The sequence below is a fragment of the Microcaecilia unicolor genome, chromosome 1, assembly GCF_901765095.1.
Source record: "Microcaecilia unicolor chromosome 1, aMicUni1.1, whole genome shotgun sequence".
Taxonomy (NCBI): Eukaryota; Metazoa; Chordata; class Amphibia; order Gymnophiona; family Siphonopidae; genus Microcaecilia; species Microcaecilia unicolor.
In genome coordinates, this window is record NC_044031.1 from 309,628,917 (window position 1) to 309,645,974 (window position 17,058).

At 48.8% G+C, this 17,058-nt stretch overlaps 1 protein-coding gene across 1 annotated transcript in view; it reads right to left on the minus strand.

Moving 5' to 3' along the window:
* The window catches only part of TMEM184B (transmembrane protein 184B), a 192,406-nt gene that overhangs the window by 161,873 nt on the left and 13,475 nt on the right, over positions 1-17,058 (minus strand). Inside the window, exon 2 of the mRNA XM_030208321.1 lies at positions 685-912. Coding sequence (XP_030064181.1) covers positions 685-900 — 216 coding nt within the window. The 5' untranslated portion in view covers positions 901-912. The remainder of the gene's footprint in view (positions 1-684; positions 913-17,058) is intronic.

The following is a 17,058-nucleotide window of genomic DNA, read 5'->3' on the forward strand; positions in this document are numbered from 1 at the left end:
ATGCCAGCATCACTCATATTAAAGCACGGTACCCCCGCGCCGAAAGAGAAATGCAGGGACTCACCAAACAGCAGGTGTCTCCGGAGGAGAAGCAGAGTCCCACAGACGCAGCAGCCTGCAGCCTAACCGGCACACAAACTGAAAGCACATCACTAAGACAGGGAAACCCTGTACTGCCAGGTCCTGTCAGAAATCTGTTTTGTTTTAACACCGAATGAAGGCAAAGGAGCTCTCTTGGGTGGGTTGGTTGGTTTGTTTGTTTGTTTTTTTTTACTGGTGAGGAAGGCTAGAGCTCTAAAGACCGGGAGACAAGGAGGGAAAGGGTGACGCAGGGACCCAGAAGACTGAGTATGCCCCCAAAGTCAGCACCACCAGGCAGACACCCCTAAACTCAACTGGCCCACAGGACCCAGGAGTATCCCCAACAGACAAATCCAGGAGCTGCTGAAGCGCCATCCACCACCTGCCGGAGATAGAGATGTACTGAGGTGAAGAAGGAGCTGGCCGTCTGGTATCACTGCCTTCAGCTTTGTAATCTCTATCTCCGCCTGCTGGTAGATGGGCACAACCCACCAGTTCTTGGATTCATCTGCTGCATAAGCTAAGGAAGAAGACATTATTGTAGAACAAACTGAGATACATACTAAAGGTCAGAAATTCATAAGATCAAACCAAAATCATTACCTGATGACAAGTAATTAGAAGAGCTGTCCATACAAAAAAGCCAGATATTGCCTGTGCAGTTGTTGTCATCAGAAACATAGGCTGCTCCAGAAGCATGGGACCATCAGGTATACGAGAGAAGTTGGGGCTCAAAGGCATAGGAGTACCCATTATACGAATTATTTCTGTAACCATCCTGTCTCCTTCCAAAATATCTCCTAGATTTACTGCAGACATTAACTTTCTTTCCTAAAGGATAAAAGAAAAAAAATTGAGTACTCTAAACACATCAGATTTGTTGTTTGCTTTTGTCAACCTTACTAAGAATCAGATATACATGAAACATTATTTGCCTCCTACAAAATAGAAAACTCATCCCAGTGAGAGAATTCATTCATATTACTAAGCTCACTATAAGGCTCTAGACCTTGCAGAGCCTGATAGCATATTTCTGGATTTGATACTTCTGGACGTAGCTTTAATATAGCTTGACTTTCCACCCGGTTTGGCACAGCAACACAAAATTGCTTGTTGAAAACTTGAAGCAACCATCTAGCTATTACTTCACTGTACTGCTTGTGCCCAATGGACTGGAACAATCGGAGCATCATGTATTTATTAAAGAGTCATCTGGTTCAGAATGTTCCAAACATTCTGGTGCCTGGGTTCAGGGACTTCCCTGGATTCCAAGAACTGCACCTTCAGTGACGTAAAATGTACAGAACTGTATAAAAGATTTCTCCAAAGACCAACCATGGGCTGCTGCTGGTTTTTCCATCAGACCTGAATTGCCATCATGCCAGGTGTCTACCAGCTGTAGTCTATGCTGAACATTTCTGCCCTGCCTGGATATCAGAGCCTGAGTACCTGCTCATCTGCTGACCGGCACGTGCAACTCCTGCCTACACATGAAGAGACTTTTCCCCAATCAGGTTGTATATAAGCTCTGTTATTGCTGAGGATTAATATCTAAGTGGCTTACATCAAGACCAATAGGGCTCATGTATGTTTAGAGTTCTCCTGCCTTGCATACAAAGAACTTTATCTTTATTTTCCTCCAAGTTACTTAGAGCTTGTACTTTTCTCGCTCATACTATCTCCCTTGGTTTATATTCGCTTACTTTATTCCGTGTAAATAAAGTTAAGATACTTACCTGTAGCAGGTATTCTCTGAGGACAGCAAGCATATGTTCTCACATGTGGGCAACATCATCCATGCAGCTCGGTGTGGACACTGCCAAGTGCACTATAATTAAATCTTTGAGGCAGTGCCTCCACCACACGTGCGGGTGCCTTCCTGCCCGACACTCGAGCATGGAACCAGCAGTATAGTACTAAATCTAAGAAGACAATTCCAAGGAGAGGCAGGAGGGATGTGAGAATATGTGCCTGCTGTCCTGAGAGATCATCTGCTACAGGTATCTTAGCTTTCTTCGAGGACAAGCAGGCATAATATTCTCACATGTGGGACTCACTAGCATCCAGGCGCACAATATAAATTAATTTTGAGGTAAGTACTTAGTTAGTTAGCCAGGTGGAAAAAGAGAGCAGGAGGGCAGAGTTGAATTAAGTAGTAAAAAGATTCTGTAAGACTGCTTGTCCAAACTGGCTCTCTCACCTAGAATATTGCTCTAGATAGTAGTGAGCAGTGAAGGTGTCTTCAATGGAGGCAGAGCGTAAATGGGTACCGAAGCCACCATGGCTCTTACATTGTTAAGTGACTCGGTCATGAAGGGTCAGCCCAGCCTGAGTATATGTGCAGGAGGTACAGTCAGCCAGCCAAGTAGAAATAGTACGTTTGGTGATGGGTATACCTAACCTGTTAGGGTCGAATAACACAAAAAGGTGGGAGGACTTTCTATGAGGTTTTGTATACTCTAGATAGTATGCTAGAGCATGCTTGCAGTCGAAGGTATGCAGTGCTACTTTACTAGGATGAGTGGCTTAGGAAGGAAGACAGGAAGTACAACAGATTGATTGAGGTGGAACTCAGATACCACTTTTGAGAGGAATTGGGGTGGGTTCAGAGTACAACCCTGTCAAGGTAGAACCTGGTGTAAGGTGGGTCTGCCACAAGGGCTTGAAGTTTGCTTACTCTTCTGGCAGAAGTAAGAGCTATTAAGAACACTACCTTATATATGAGGAATTTTAGAGAACAGGAATGAAGTGGTTCAAAAGGAGGTTTCATGAGAGCTGCGGACGACACACGAGTTCCAAACCACGGGGGTGGTTTGATAGGAGGTTTGGTATAAAAGAAAACTTTCATGAATCTTACTATCAAGGGATGAACAGAAACTGGTTTATCATCAACCCTGAAGTGAAACACACTAATGGCACTCAAATATATGAGTTAGTTTTGAGGCCAGAATCAGAAAGATGGAGGAGGTAGGTACTGCTAAGTCAATTGCTTATGTACAGTATATACCACCTTAGCTTGCAATCATTACAAATATATATATATATATATATTTTTTTTAATTTTCAGTATTCAGTGTGCTCAGTTCTATCCCTTCTTACCATGATCTCCCATGAGGGATAAGTGGTAGAATCTGTGGAGCCATCATCACACAGACGTTCCTTATTTTTTCACAAAGCATGTACATACGTCTCTCCAGTATATGAAACTTCTATGATTCATAATTTTTATTAATTTTTATATACTTATTACAGATATTATCATACTGCAAAAGTGTAATACAGCCATTAAATACAACAAATCATCTAAATAAAGACAAATATTGGCTTCCTTAGACCTCAATAGTGGGGAGGCAGGAAATAGTGAAGATATACAAAATCAAAACATATTAGTGAAACTTTTATGGTACCGTCAGTCCCATTTATAATTCTAATTCTATCGTTCTTTAGTGTCTAGAAAAGTCTGAAGCTGTTCAGGCATATAATATATGTATTTAGCTTGATTCAACCTGATGACACATTTACATGGGTAAGCCAGGAGGAAAGAACCTCCCATTTCCAATACTTTAGACCTCATAGATAGAAACTTTTTACGTTTTTCTTGTGTGGGTTTAGTCACATCCGGATAAAGCCAAATCTTTTGACCTGCAAATTCTCGATTAGTAGATTTAAAGTAAAGACGCATAACTGCATTTAAATCCTGTTGAAATACAAAGGAAATTATCAATGTACCCCTTTCTGGTGATTCCTCAATTGTTTGCTCCAAAATGGCTGTAACATTTTGTAGATCAATAGAATTTTCTGTCCCGACTTTTTTCATCGTGCTTGGAATATAATATATTTTATCCAGAGGAGGAAATACTTCTTGGGGAAAGTTTAAATTTTCTTTTAGATATCTCTGGAACAGGTCTTTTGGAGATTCTCCCAGTATTCTAGGAAAATTCAACATTCGAAGATTTAATCTCCTATTGAAATTCTCTACCTGTTCCAGTTTTCTTCTAATTTCCATATTGTCTTTTACCACTGCCATTTTGAAATCTTCTGTTTGTTTTGTCTCTCTCTCTAAGGCCTCAATCTTTAAAGTAAAATCTTGTTTTGCCAAATCTAGGGAGCCTTTCACTTCCTGTACATTGAAATTCAAAGTCTTTACCTCATCCGAAGATTGTCTCAAGGTTTTTTCTATTTCCAATAACTTCAGCCAGATCTTGCCCAGGCTCACCTCCGTCTCCTCTGCAGCTGCAGTTGTCATTACAGAGCCAGGCTCCCCTCTGGGCTCCCCATGATAGCCCTTTCCGGGCTCCAAGAGAAACCCCGACTCGCTCAAGGCAGTTGCAGGGCAAGGAGGCGTCGTAGAAGGCGGGGAGAGAGAAACTTCTATTTCCTGCGGGGAGGTCGCTTCACTGGCCCCACTCGCTAAGGACTCCGCTCCGCTTCTTCGGGACAATGCAGGGAAGAAGCGTTCCAAACCTCCGCTTGCCGGTGTGGACGTCGCGGGGTGAAGGGGAATCCCCCGAGTCGTCCCTTTACGCTTGGTATGCGGCATTTCAGGAAAAAACAGGTATATAATTTTAAATTCCGCAAGCAAAAGGCAGGAGCTCGCTTCTAGCACACCTGCTCACGGCGCCATCTTGACACCATATGAAACTTCTATTACGAGATCTCACTGTGCAAATGTTCACACGCTTATCACATACCGTTAATAATAATCATGCATAATATTGGGACACCTAAACAGCGCGTAAATAGATGCTCTTGTTCCCTTATCCTAAATCAAGCAATCACCCTATGCAAGGAGTACAATTTCAACGTGCAATTTTGTATATACAGATACAGGGGTTAAAAATTAATATTTGTTACGATTTTGCATAGGTCTCTCCTGCAAGTTGGAGAGAACTAAGCTCCCCGTTTGGGGAAACATGTTCTGGAGAAAAGATTGAGGTTCCTGTTTGAACCAGAGGAAGATTCAAGTTCCCCTTTTGAAAAAGCATCAGTGAAACTCGGCCAGAGTCCAGGGGAGAATGAAAAGAGTGAAAACGACTAACATACAGAGAAGTGGTTCAAGTATATAGTTATAGATATCACTTTTTATTGTTTAATCACTGTATTATGGGGGAATCCTATGAGGGAAGTGAGAATTAGTGAACCTACATATGTAATGAACAAGGTAATTGCTTGATTTAGGATATGGGAACAAAAGCATCTATTTACACACTGTATAGGCGTCCCAATATTATGCATGATTATTATTAATGGTATGTGATAAGTGTGTGAACATTTGTGTAGTGAGATCTCGCAACAGAAATTGCGTATACTGGAGAAGTATGTACATGCTTTGTGAAAAAAATAAGGGACGCCTAGTGTGCGATGATGGTTCCACAGATTCTACCACTTATCCCTCATGGTAAGAAGGGATAGAACTGAGCACACTGAATACTGAAAATAGAAAGAATGTTGGCAAGACAATTGACTGGTTCAGATGGAACTCCGACACAACCTTTGGCAAGAACTTAGGGTGAGTGCGGAGGACTACTCTGTTATGATGAAATTTTGTGTAAGGGGCCTGGGCTACCAGGGCCTGAAGCTCACTGACTCTACGAGCTGAAGTAACTGCCACCAAGAAAATGACCTTCCAGGTCAAGTACTTCAGATGGCAGGAATCCAGTGGCTCAAAAGGAGGTTTCATCAGCTGGGTGAGAACGACATTGAGATCCCATGACACTGTAGGAGGCTGGACAGGGGGCTTTGACAAAAGCAAACCTCTCATGAAGCGAACAACTAAAGGCTGTCCTGAGATTGGCTTACCTTCCACACGGTAATGGTATGCACTGATTGCGCTAAGGTGAACCCTTACAGAGTTGGTCTTGAGACCAGACTCAGACAAGTGCAGAAGGTATTCAAGCAGGGTCTGTGTAGGACAAGAGCGAGGATCTAGAGCCTTGCTGTCACACCAGACGGCGAACCTCCTCCATAGAAAGAAGTAACTCCTCTTAGTGGAATCTTTCCTGGAAGAAAGCAAGATGCGGGAGACACCCTCTGACAGACCCAAAGAGGCAAAGTCTACGCTCTCAACATCCAGGCCGTGAGAGCCAGGGACCGGAGGTTGGGATGCAGAAGCGCCCCTTCGTCCTGTGTGATGAGGGTCGGAAAACACTCCAATCTCCACGGTTCTTCGGAGCACAACGCCAGAAGAAGAGGGAACCAGATCTGACACGGCCAAAAAGGAGCAATCAGAATCATGGTGCCTCGGTCTTGCTTGAGTTTCAACAAAGTCTTCCCCACCAGAGGTATGGGAGGATAAGCATACAGCAGACCCTCCCCCTAGTCCAGGAGGAAGGCATCCGATGCCAGTCTGCCGTGGGCCTGAAGCCTGGAACAGAACTGAGGGACTTTGTGGTTGGCTCGAGATGCGAAGAGATCTACCAAGGGGGTGCCCCACACCTGGAAGATCTGTCGCACTACACGGAAATTGAGCGACCACTCGTGAGGTTGCATAATCCTGCTCAACCTGTCGGCCAGACTGTTGTTTACGCCTGCCAGATATGTGGCTTGGAGCACCATGCCGTGACGGCGAGCCCAGAGCCACATGCTGACGGTTTCCTGACACAGGGGGCGAGAGCCGGTGCCCCCCTGCTTGTTGACGTAGTACATGGCAACTTGGTTGTCTGTCTGAATTTGGATAATTTGGTGGGACAGCCGATCTCTGAAAGCCTTCAGAGCGTTCCAGATCGCTCGTAACTCCAGAAGATTGATCTGCAAATCACGTTCCTGGAGGGACCAGCTTCCTTGAGTGTGAAGCCCATCGACATGAGCTCCCTACCCCAGGAGAGACGCATCCGTAGTCAACACTTTTTGTGGCTGAGGAATTTGGAAAGGACGTCCCAGAGTCAAATTGGACCAAATCGTCCACCAATACAGGGATTTGAGAAAACTCGTGGACAGGTGGATCACGTCTTCTAGATCCCCAGCAGCCTAAAACCACTGGGAAGCTAGGGTCCATTGAGCAGATCTCATGTGAAGGCGGGCCATGGGAGTCACATGAACTGTGGAGGCCATGTGGCCCAGCAATCTCAACATCTGCCGAGCTGTGATCTGCTGGGACGCTCGCACCCGCGAGACGAGGGACAACAAGTTGTTGGCTCTCGTCTCTGGGAGATAGGCACGAGCCGTCCGAGAATCCAGCAGAGCTCCTATGAATTCGAGTTTCTGCACTGGGAGAAGGTGGGACTTTGGATAATTTATCACAAACCCCAGTATCTCCAGGAGGCGAATAGTCATCTGCATGGACTGCAGGGCTCCTGCCTCGGATGTGTTCTTCACCAGCCAATCGTCGAGATATGGGAACACGTGTACCCCCAGTCTGCGAAGTGCCGCTGCTACTACAGCCAAGCACTTCGTGAACACTCTGGGCGCAGACGCGAGCCCAAAGGGTAGCACACAGTACTGGAAGTGACGTGTGCCCAGCTGAAATCGCAGATACTGTCTGTGAGCTGGCAGTATCGGGATGTGCGTGTAGGCGTCCTTCAAGTCCAGAGAGCATAGCCAATCGTTTTCCTGAATCATGGGGAGAAGGGTGCCCAGGGAAAGCATCCTGAACTTTTCTTTGACCAGATATTTGTTCAGGGCCCTTAGGTCTAGGATGGGACGCATCCCTCCTGTTTTCTTTTCCACAAGGAAGTACCTGGAATAGAATCCCAGCCCTTCTTGCCCGGATGGCACGGGCTCGACCGCATTGGCGCTGAGAAGGGCGGAGAGTTCCTCTGCAAGTACCTGCTTGTGTTGGAAGCTGTAAGATTGAGCTCCCGGTGGACAATTTGGAGGTTTTGAGGCCAAAATGAGGGTGTATCCTTGCCGGACTATTTGGAGAACCCACTGATCGGAGGTTATGAGAGGCCACCTTTGGTGAAAAGCTTTCAACCTCCCTCCGACTGGCAGGTCGCTCGGCACTGACACTTGGATGTCGGCTATGCTCTGCTGGAGCCAGTCAAAAGCTCGTCCCTTGCTTTTGCTGGGGAGCCGAGGGGCCTTGCTGAGGCGCACGCTGCTGACGAGAGCGAGCGTGCTGGGGCTTAGCCTGGGCCGCAGGCTGTCGAGAAGGAGGATTGTACCTACGCTTACCAGAAGAGTAGGGAACAGTCTTCCTTCCCCCAAAAAATCTTCTACCTGTAGAGGTAGAGGCTGAAGGCTGCCGGCGGGAGAACTTGTCGAATGCGGTGTCCCGCTGGTGGAGTTGCTCTACCACCTGTTCGACTTTTTCTCCAAAAATATTATCCGCACGGCAAGGCGAGTCCGCAATCCGCTGCTGGATTCTATTCTCCAGGTCGGGGCACGCAGCCATGAGAGTCTGCGCATCACCACACCTTGAGCAGCGGCCCTGGACGCAACATCAAAGGTGTCATACACCCCTCTGGCCAGGAATTTTCTGCACGCCTTCAGCTGCCTGACCACCTCCTGAAATGGCTTGGCTTGCTCAGGGGGGAGCTTGTCCACCAAGCCCGCCAACTGCCGCACGTTGTTCCGCATGTGTATGCTCGTGTAGAGCTGGTACGACTGAATTTTGGCCACGAGCATAGAGGAATGGTAGGCCTTCCTCCCAAAGGAGTCCAAGGTTCTAGAGTCCTTACCCGGGGGCACCGAAGCATGCTCCCTAGAACTCTTGGCCTTCTTTAGGGCCAAATCCACAACTCCAGAGTCATGAGGCAACTGAGTGCGCATCAGCTCTGGGTTCCCATGGATTCGGTACTGGGACTCAATCTTCTTGGGAATGTGGGGATTACTTAATGGCTTGGTCCAGTTCGCCAGCAATGTCTTTTTGAGGACATGATGCATGGGTACTGTGGACGCTTCCTTAGGTGGAGAAGGATAGTCCAGGAGCTCAAACATTTCAGCCCTGGGCTCGTCCTCCACAACCACCGGGAAGGGGATGGCCGTAGACATCTCCCGGACAAAGGAAGCGAAAGACAGACTCTCGGGAGGAGAAAGCTGCCTTTCAGGAGAGGGGGTGGGATCAGACTGAAGACCCTCAGACTCCTCGTCAGAGAAATATCTGATGTCTTCCTCTTCTTCCCACGAGGCCTCACCCTCGGTGTCAGACACAAGTTCACGGACCTGTGTCTGCAACCGTGCCCGGCTCGACTCCGTGGAACCACGGCCACGGTGGGAGCGTCGAGAGGTAGACTCCCTCGCCCGCACCGGCAAAGCTCCCTCCGCCGACGTAGTCAGGGAGCCTTCCTGGGAGGCGACCGCAGTCGATACCGCACGCGGTACCGATGCCGGAGACCTCACCCCGGGCAAAGGGCCAGCCGGCGCCTCACTCAACAGTACCGGTGGCGCAAGCACCCCCGGTACCGGAGGGGTAGGGCGCAACAGCTCTCCCAGGATCTCTGGGAGAACGGCCCGGAGGCTCTCGTTCAGAGCGGCTGCAGAAAAAGGCATGGAAGTCGATGCAGGCGTCGATGTCAGAGTCTGTTCCGGGCCTGGAGGCTGTTCCGGGCTGTCCAAAGGGGAGCGCTTCGATACCTCTTGAACAGAGGGCGAGCGGTCCTCTCGGTGCCGATGCCTACTGGGTGCCGACTCCCTCGGCGACCCAGAGCTCTCGGTGCCGACACGGGAAGGAGACCGGTGACGATGCGTCTTCAACTTCTTGGAACGAAGCATGTCACCGGAGCTTCCCGGCACCGACGAAGAGGACGTAGAATCCAGCCGTCTCTTCCTCGGGGCCGAGGCCGAAGGAGGTCGGTCTCGGGGGGGCTGTACCGCAGGAGCCCTCAGGGTGGGGGGAGACCCACCCGAAGGCTCACCGCCACCAGCAGGGGAATGGACAGCCCTCACCTGCACTCCAGACGAAGCACCACCGTCCGACGACATCAGCAGACGAGGAGGTCTCGATACCACCGACGACGCCTTCCGATGACGCCCCGATGCAGAGGGCCGATGCCTCGATGCACTCGGGGACGAAGATGAAGGTCCAGGCGCCGACGACGTCGATGCAGTCGATACTCCCCGTGCCGATGCCGACGAAGAGCCCGAGAACAAAACGTTCCACTGGGCTAATCTCGCTACCTGAGTCCGTTTTTGTAAAAGGGAACACAGACTACAGGCCTGCGGGCGGTGCCCAGCCCCCAGACACTGAAGACACGACGCGTGCCTGTCAGTGAGCGAGATTACCCGGCGCACTGGGTGCACTTCTTGAAGCCGCTGGAAGACTTCGATGTCATGGGCGGAAAAAATCGCGCCGGCGAGATCAAAACTCGAAATGGCGACAAAGGCACCGCAAAAATTAGGGGAAGAAAAACTTCGACCGAGGCCTAAATAGGGCCTACCCCGACGACGAAAGAAAACTTACCGGGGCAAAAACTGGAAGTATGGGAAGGGAGACGACCATAAAGGTCTCCTTCCGACACCTTTTTTTTTTTTTTTTTTTGAAAGACACAGTCGATAAACGACGCGCGAGGTCAACTTAGGGGCGCGAACGGCAAAACACAACCGTACCGAGCGCGGACAAAAGAAGACTGGCCGGCACGAGCCGGTTCGGGCGGGAAGACGGCCGCGCATGCGCGGTGCGCATCGGCGCACGAGGACTAGCAAAGGACTTTGCTAGAAAGTGTTCCGATTGGAGGGGCTGCCGTGGACGTCACCCATCAGTGAGAACAAGCAGCCTGCTTGTCCTCGGAGAAAACAAAGCTCATTATTTACATTTAGCCAATCAGGATTTAACAGGAGACAGCATGACGTCAAGAAGTCAAAGCCGACCTCCCCGCATGGAGCCGCCATATTGGTGGACGCAAAACAAATGATCTGCTGCTGAATCCTTGTTGATAGCATTTATATTTAATCTCAAAACCAAAGAATGTTGTAATAGCAGGAGGCTCATGCGCCAATAAAAAGGCTGAAGCAAAAATCATAACACACAGGGCAGTATGACCATGGAATACTGGAGGCTCAGCATTTTTGCCTTATTAAAAATGGGGGGTGGGGAAGCAAAGAGGTTGCAGTAGCTACTAAGAAGACCAAATAAGTGGCGGGGAAAGTTAACATTAGATATCAATTAGTAGCAAACATAAGTAATTGAGCATATGCTACAGGAGCTAAATAAGTGCAACTGAAGAACAGAGCATGTCACAAAAGGCAAGCAGTGATAGGGGATCGCAGTAAGTGAAGGAAACGATTCTAAGCCATGTCGGTGCTCTAAGTAATGAGTGCATGATATGATACCGGGCACAACAGGTAAACTAAAAGCAATCTAAAGAAACAAAGCATCATGAAAAAAGCAGAGGATAAAATACAATATTTGACAGTGGTTAACATGCATGCAGTAGGACTGAGAGGCATGTTTACTACTACTACTTATCATTTCTATAGCGCTACCGGACGTACGCAGCACTTCACACTTGAACATGGAGACAGTCCGTGCTCGATAGAGCTTACAATCTAATTATGACAGGTAGACAGGACAAGTAAGGGATAAGGGTTCGGACAGACTGGACATATCAGGGATAGGGGACAGTTGAAGGTTTAGGAGTTAAAAGCAGCTTCGAAGAGGTGGGTTTTTAGCTTAGATTTGAAGATGGCCAGAGATGAGGCTTGGTGTACTGGCTCAGGAAGTTTATTCCAGGCATATGGTGCAGCAAGATAGAAGGAACGGAGTCTGGAGTTAGCGGTGGAGAAGAAGGGTGCAGATAAGAGAGATTTGCCCAGTGAGCGGAGTTCCCGGGGAGGAGTGTAGGGAGAGATGAGAGTGGAGAGGTACTGAGGAGCTGCAGAGTGAATGCATTTGTAAGTCAGTAAGAGGAGTTTGAACTGAATGCAGAAACGGATAGGGAGCCAATGAAGTGACTTGAGGAGAGGGCTAATATGAGCATAACGACACTGGTGGAATATTAGTCGTGCAGCAGAATTTTGAACAGATTGAAGAGGAGAGAGATGGCTCAGTGGGAGACCTGTGAGAGGCAAGTTGCAGTAGTCTAAGCGGGAGGTAATAAGAGACTGGATAAGGGTTCTGGTTGCATACTCAGAAAGGAAAGGGCGAATTTTGGTGATGTTACAGAGGAAGAAACGACAGGTTTTAGCAGTCTGTTGAATATGTGAAGCGAAGGAGAGGGAGGAGTCGAAGATGACCCCAAGGTTACGTGCTGATGAGACGGGAAAGATGAGCGTATTATCCACAGAAATAGAGAAGGGGGGAGAGGAGAGGTCGGTTTATGTGGAAAGATAAGAAGCTCAGTCTTGGTCATGTTTAGCTTCAGATGGCAGTGAAACATCCAGGCAGCAATGTCAGACAGGCATGCTGAAATGGTCATGTTTAACTTCAGATGGCAGTGAAACATCCAGGCAGCAATGTCAGACAGGCATGCTGAAACTTTGGCCTGGATGCCTGCTGAGATTTCTGGTGTAGAGAGGTAGATGCAGCGGGAATATTACTGACAGCGCATGAACAGTGCAGCATACGAATATACACAGAGAAACAATCAGAGCAGAATAAAAATATGTACATATAGGAAGCTTTCAAATAAATAAAACAGATGTCAAAAAATAAAAAATAAAACAAACACACACAGAGTCATAAGCGTTTGTTTTGACATACAAATATAGAAATATCTTTGTCATTGTAAGCAAAAATAAAGGCATATAGCCAAACTAAAAAAAACATTGCACTGACATTTTGAATATAACCCTCCCCACCATTCACAGATCCCTTGAAAAAACTCTCCAAACCCACCTCCCATCCCCTTCTAACAGAAAGAATTAAAAACAATAGAAACCACACAAGTTTGCTATTGTTTTCAACAGTGTCTGCCAATGTTTTGCATCCCTCAATATGGCAGCAAGCTCCACCCACTGGCTTCAGACCACGCAACAGACCAGATAGGCTTCTGCCATCTCCTGTTATCAAACCTCCTTGAGTTAAACTGTAAACCCCAGCTAACTTATGTGGTGCTGTTTGGGCTCTTAAAGCAATATGGCAAAATAAAGGCTGGAAAGTAAAGCCAATAAGTATTAATTTATTCTCTAGTTTTATTGAACTTTTAGGCGTCAATATTCAAAGCAATTTAACTAGACAAGAGAGGCTCCTGCCTGGTTAAATCACCTGTGTGGGGCTATCCTCTGATATTCAGTGGCACTTAACTGAACAGTGCCGGTGAATATTAACTGTGAAAGGATAAAAGTCATAGATTTGATATGGGAAAATTAGGTTCTTACCTTGGTAATTTTCTTTCCTTTAGTCACAGCAGATGAATCCATTACGAATGGGTTGTGTCCACCTACCAGCAGGGGGAGATAGAGAACACTGAAAACCATAGTGCCTCTAGGATGGCCAGCTCCATCTGCCTCTCAGTATTTTGAAGCTTCCAAAGCAGTTTTAAACCGCAAAGTAGCATAACATGAACTTTTCTCACAGCAAACGAACGCCCCAGAACAGGAGCAATAACACAACGGAGGGACGAATTCAACCTCCTGTAGTAGACCAGAACTCCTGAAGACTGTTTTCCAGCTTCTCCCAATGAGGGAACATGTCTGCAGGAAAAACTGAAAACAAAACAGAGTCAATCAGGGAGGGATCATGGATTCATCTGCTGTGACTAAAGGAAAGAAAATTACCAAGGTAAGAACCTAATTTTCCCTTCCTTGTCATCAGCAGCAGATGAATCCATTACGAATGGGATGTATCGAAGCAATCCCTAGATAGGGCGGGAACAAGCCACACCACACGCAAGCACTGGTGCTCCAAAAAGCGCGTCCCTCCTGGCAGCCACATCCAGCCTGTAATGACGGGCAAAATAGAGCTTAGAAGCCCAAGTAGCTGCACTACATATTTCTTGACGAGAGAGTGCTCCCGTCTCAGTCCAAGAGGAAGAAATCGCTCTTGTGGAATATGCCTTAAAGGCGTCAGGCAGAGGCCGGCCAGATAGCAGATATGCAGAAAAAATTGCTTTCTTAAGCTAACAGGCTATAGTGGCTTTAGACACGGGAGACCCTCTGCGAGGACCTGACAACAATACAAAAAGGTGATCAGAGGTCCTGAAAGCATTAGACATCTACAGATACTGCAACAGAGCCCTGCACACATCCAGAAGGTGCAACTGCCCAAAGGATTCCGGAAACTCCTCCCTAGTAAAGGAGGGCAAATAAATAGGCTGGTTTAGGTGAAACGCTGAAACCACCTTAGGCAGGAAGGAAGACAATGTACGTACCGTTACTCCGGACTCTGAGAATTGCAGAAATGGGTCTCGACAGGACAGCACCTGGAGCTCAGACACTTGTCTCGTCGATGTAATGACCACCAAAAAGACCGTCTTTAGAGTCACATCCTTCTCCGAAGCTCGCCTAAGCGGCTCGAAGGGCAAACACTGAAGAGCCTTTAATACTAGCCCCAGGTTCCAAGCCAGACAAGGGGCCTGCACGGGAGGTCGGAGCCGAAGCACCCCTCTAAGAAACCGTGCAATGTCTGGGTGCGCAGCAAGGGAGAGGCCAGCGACCTTCCCCTGAAAACATGCCAAGGCTGCCACTTGAACACGGAGAGAATTATATGCCAAGCCTTCATCCTGCAAAAAGTCAAGAATCAGCGAGACAGAAGCCCGCATGGGTGTGATCGCTTTAGAAACACACTAAGCCTCAAACTGGCGCCAGTTCCGAGCATAGGCAACGGAAGTGGAACGCTTGCGGGCATGCAAAAGAGTGGAGGTGACCTTGTTAGAATAGCCCTTCTCTCAATTGCGCCCTCTCTATAGCCATGCCGTAAGACCAAAGTGGCATGGATCCTCAATGGTCACCGGGCCCTGCGTCAACAGGTTCGGTACCAGAGGCAAAGGAAGGGGAGCCTCCACCAGCATCCGCCGGAGGTCCACATACCACAGCCGCCTGGGCCAATCCGGGGCAATGAGGATCACCACTCCTTGATGCAGCCGAATTCCCAGGAGGTCGCCCTATCAAGGACCAAGGAGGGAACACATACAGGAGGCCCGGGGGCTAGGGTTGAGCCAAGGCATCCAACCCCACCGAGCAAGGATCTCTCCGTCTGCTGAAAAAGGACGGGACTTTGGCATTTGTGCTTGAGGCCATAAGATCCGCTACAGGTGTTCCCCATTTGGCACAGATCTGAAGGAACACTTCATCTGCCAGTTCCCACTCCGCAGGGTCGATTTGATACCTGCTTAGAAAATCGTCTTGCACGTTGCTCTGACCTGCTATGTGAGCTGCTGACAGAAGCTGCAGATGTAGCTCGGCCCAGTGGCATATCTGAGCGGCCTCTGCAGCCAGTGCTTGACACTGAGTGCCGCCTTGTCGATTTATGTAGGCCACTGCTGTCGTGTTGTCCGACAGAACTCTGACAGCCAGCCCCTCCAGAGTCTTGTGAAAGGCCAGAAGAGCCTGAAATAATCGCTCTCAGTTCCAAGCGATTGATGGACCACCCCGTTTCCTCAGGTGTCCACAGACCCTAGGCATAGCTTCTCTGGCAATGTGCTCCCCAGCCCTTCAGGCTGGCATCCGTTACCACCAGGCACCAATCAGGAATTGCTAGCGGCATTCCTCGCCGCAGCATGCTGTCTGAGAGCCACCACTCCATACTGAGTCGGGCCGCAGGGAGCCACGTGAGTCTGCATTGATAATCCTGGGACATAGGAGACCATCATTGAAGCAGGGCAATCTGCAGAGGTCTCATGTGGGCTCTCGCCCATGGCACCACTTCCAAGGTGGCCGACATCGACCCCAACAGCTGGACAAAGTCCCAAGCTCACAGGCGAGGCATCCTCAGGAGCAGACGGACCTGATTCTGAAGCTTGCACCGCCTTTGGTCGGGTAGAAAAACAAACCCCAAGGCCGTGTCAAACCGGACCCCCAAATATTCTAGAGATTGAGAGGGGGGTCAGGTGACTTTTGGGTATATTGACGACCCAGCCCAGAGATTGCAGTACTGAGACCACTCTGGCTGCTACACGATGACTCTCTTCTGCAGAGTCCGCTCTGATGAGTCATCCGTCAAGATACGGGTGAACCCGGATACCCTCTCGCCTGAGAAACGCAGCTACTAACACCATTACCTTGGAAAAGGTTCCGGGAGGGCCCAAAACTGGAAATGTTTTCCCAACACAGCAAACCGTAGGAACCGGTGGTGTGGGGGCCATATAGGAATGTGCAAGTAAGCTTCTTTTAGGTCCAGAGACTTGAGGAATTCTCCTGGCTGTACCGGCTCAATGACGGAGCGCAGGGTTTCCATGTGAAAATGCCGCACTCTTAGTGACTCGTTGACTTTCTTCAAGTCGAGAATGGGCTAAAAAGACCCGCCTTTTCGTGGCACCACAAAATAAATGGAGTAATGACCGCAGCCGTGTTCGGTGGGAGACACGGGGATCACCGCTCCAAGGTGCAACAAGACTTGTAAGGTCTCCTCTACCGCCGCCCGTTTGACGGCAGTGCCGCATTGGGACTCCACAAACACGTCTCTCACCGGGGCACCGAATTCCAATCGGTAACCTTCTCTGATCAGGTCCAGGACCCACTGATCTGAGGTAATCTTGGTCCACTCCTCGAGAAAGAGGGAAAGGCATCCTCCTATAGCTGGAAATGAGGAGTGGACCCGCGTCCCATCATTGTGGAGGACGGCCCTGAACTCCTGGCCTTGAGCCTCCCGCTGCGGAGCGTTTGTCCGAGCGAAAGAAGTTCCTCTGCTGAACGCGGGCACGTTGAGTAAACCCAGCAGAGCGCCCCGGGCGATACCTTCTAGCTTCATGGAAGCGAGGTCTGGAGGAGGAGGGAACCACTTGACCCTTGGAAGAAGGCCGCGGCCTATCCTCAGGTAACCGCTGGGGTTTAGCATCCCCCAGGTCTTTAACAATCTCCTCCAACTCCTCTCCAAATAACAGAAGGCCCCGAAAGGGCAACTTCACCAGCCTTTGCTTAGAGGCCATGTCAGCTGCCCAATGCCATAGCCATAGAAGGCGGCGGGCGGACACCACCACAGACATCTGTTTAGCCGAAGCTCTG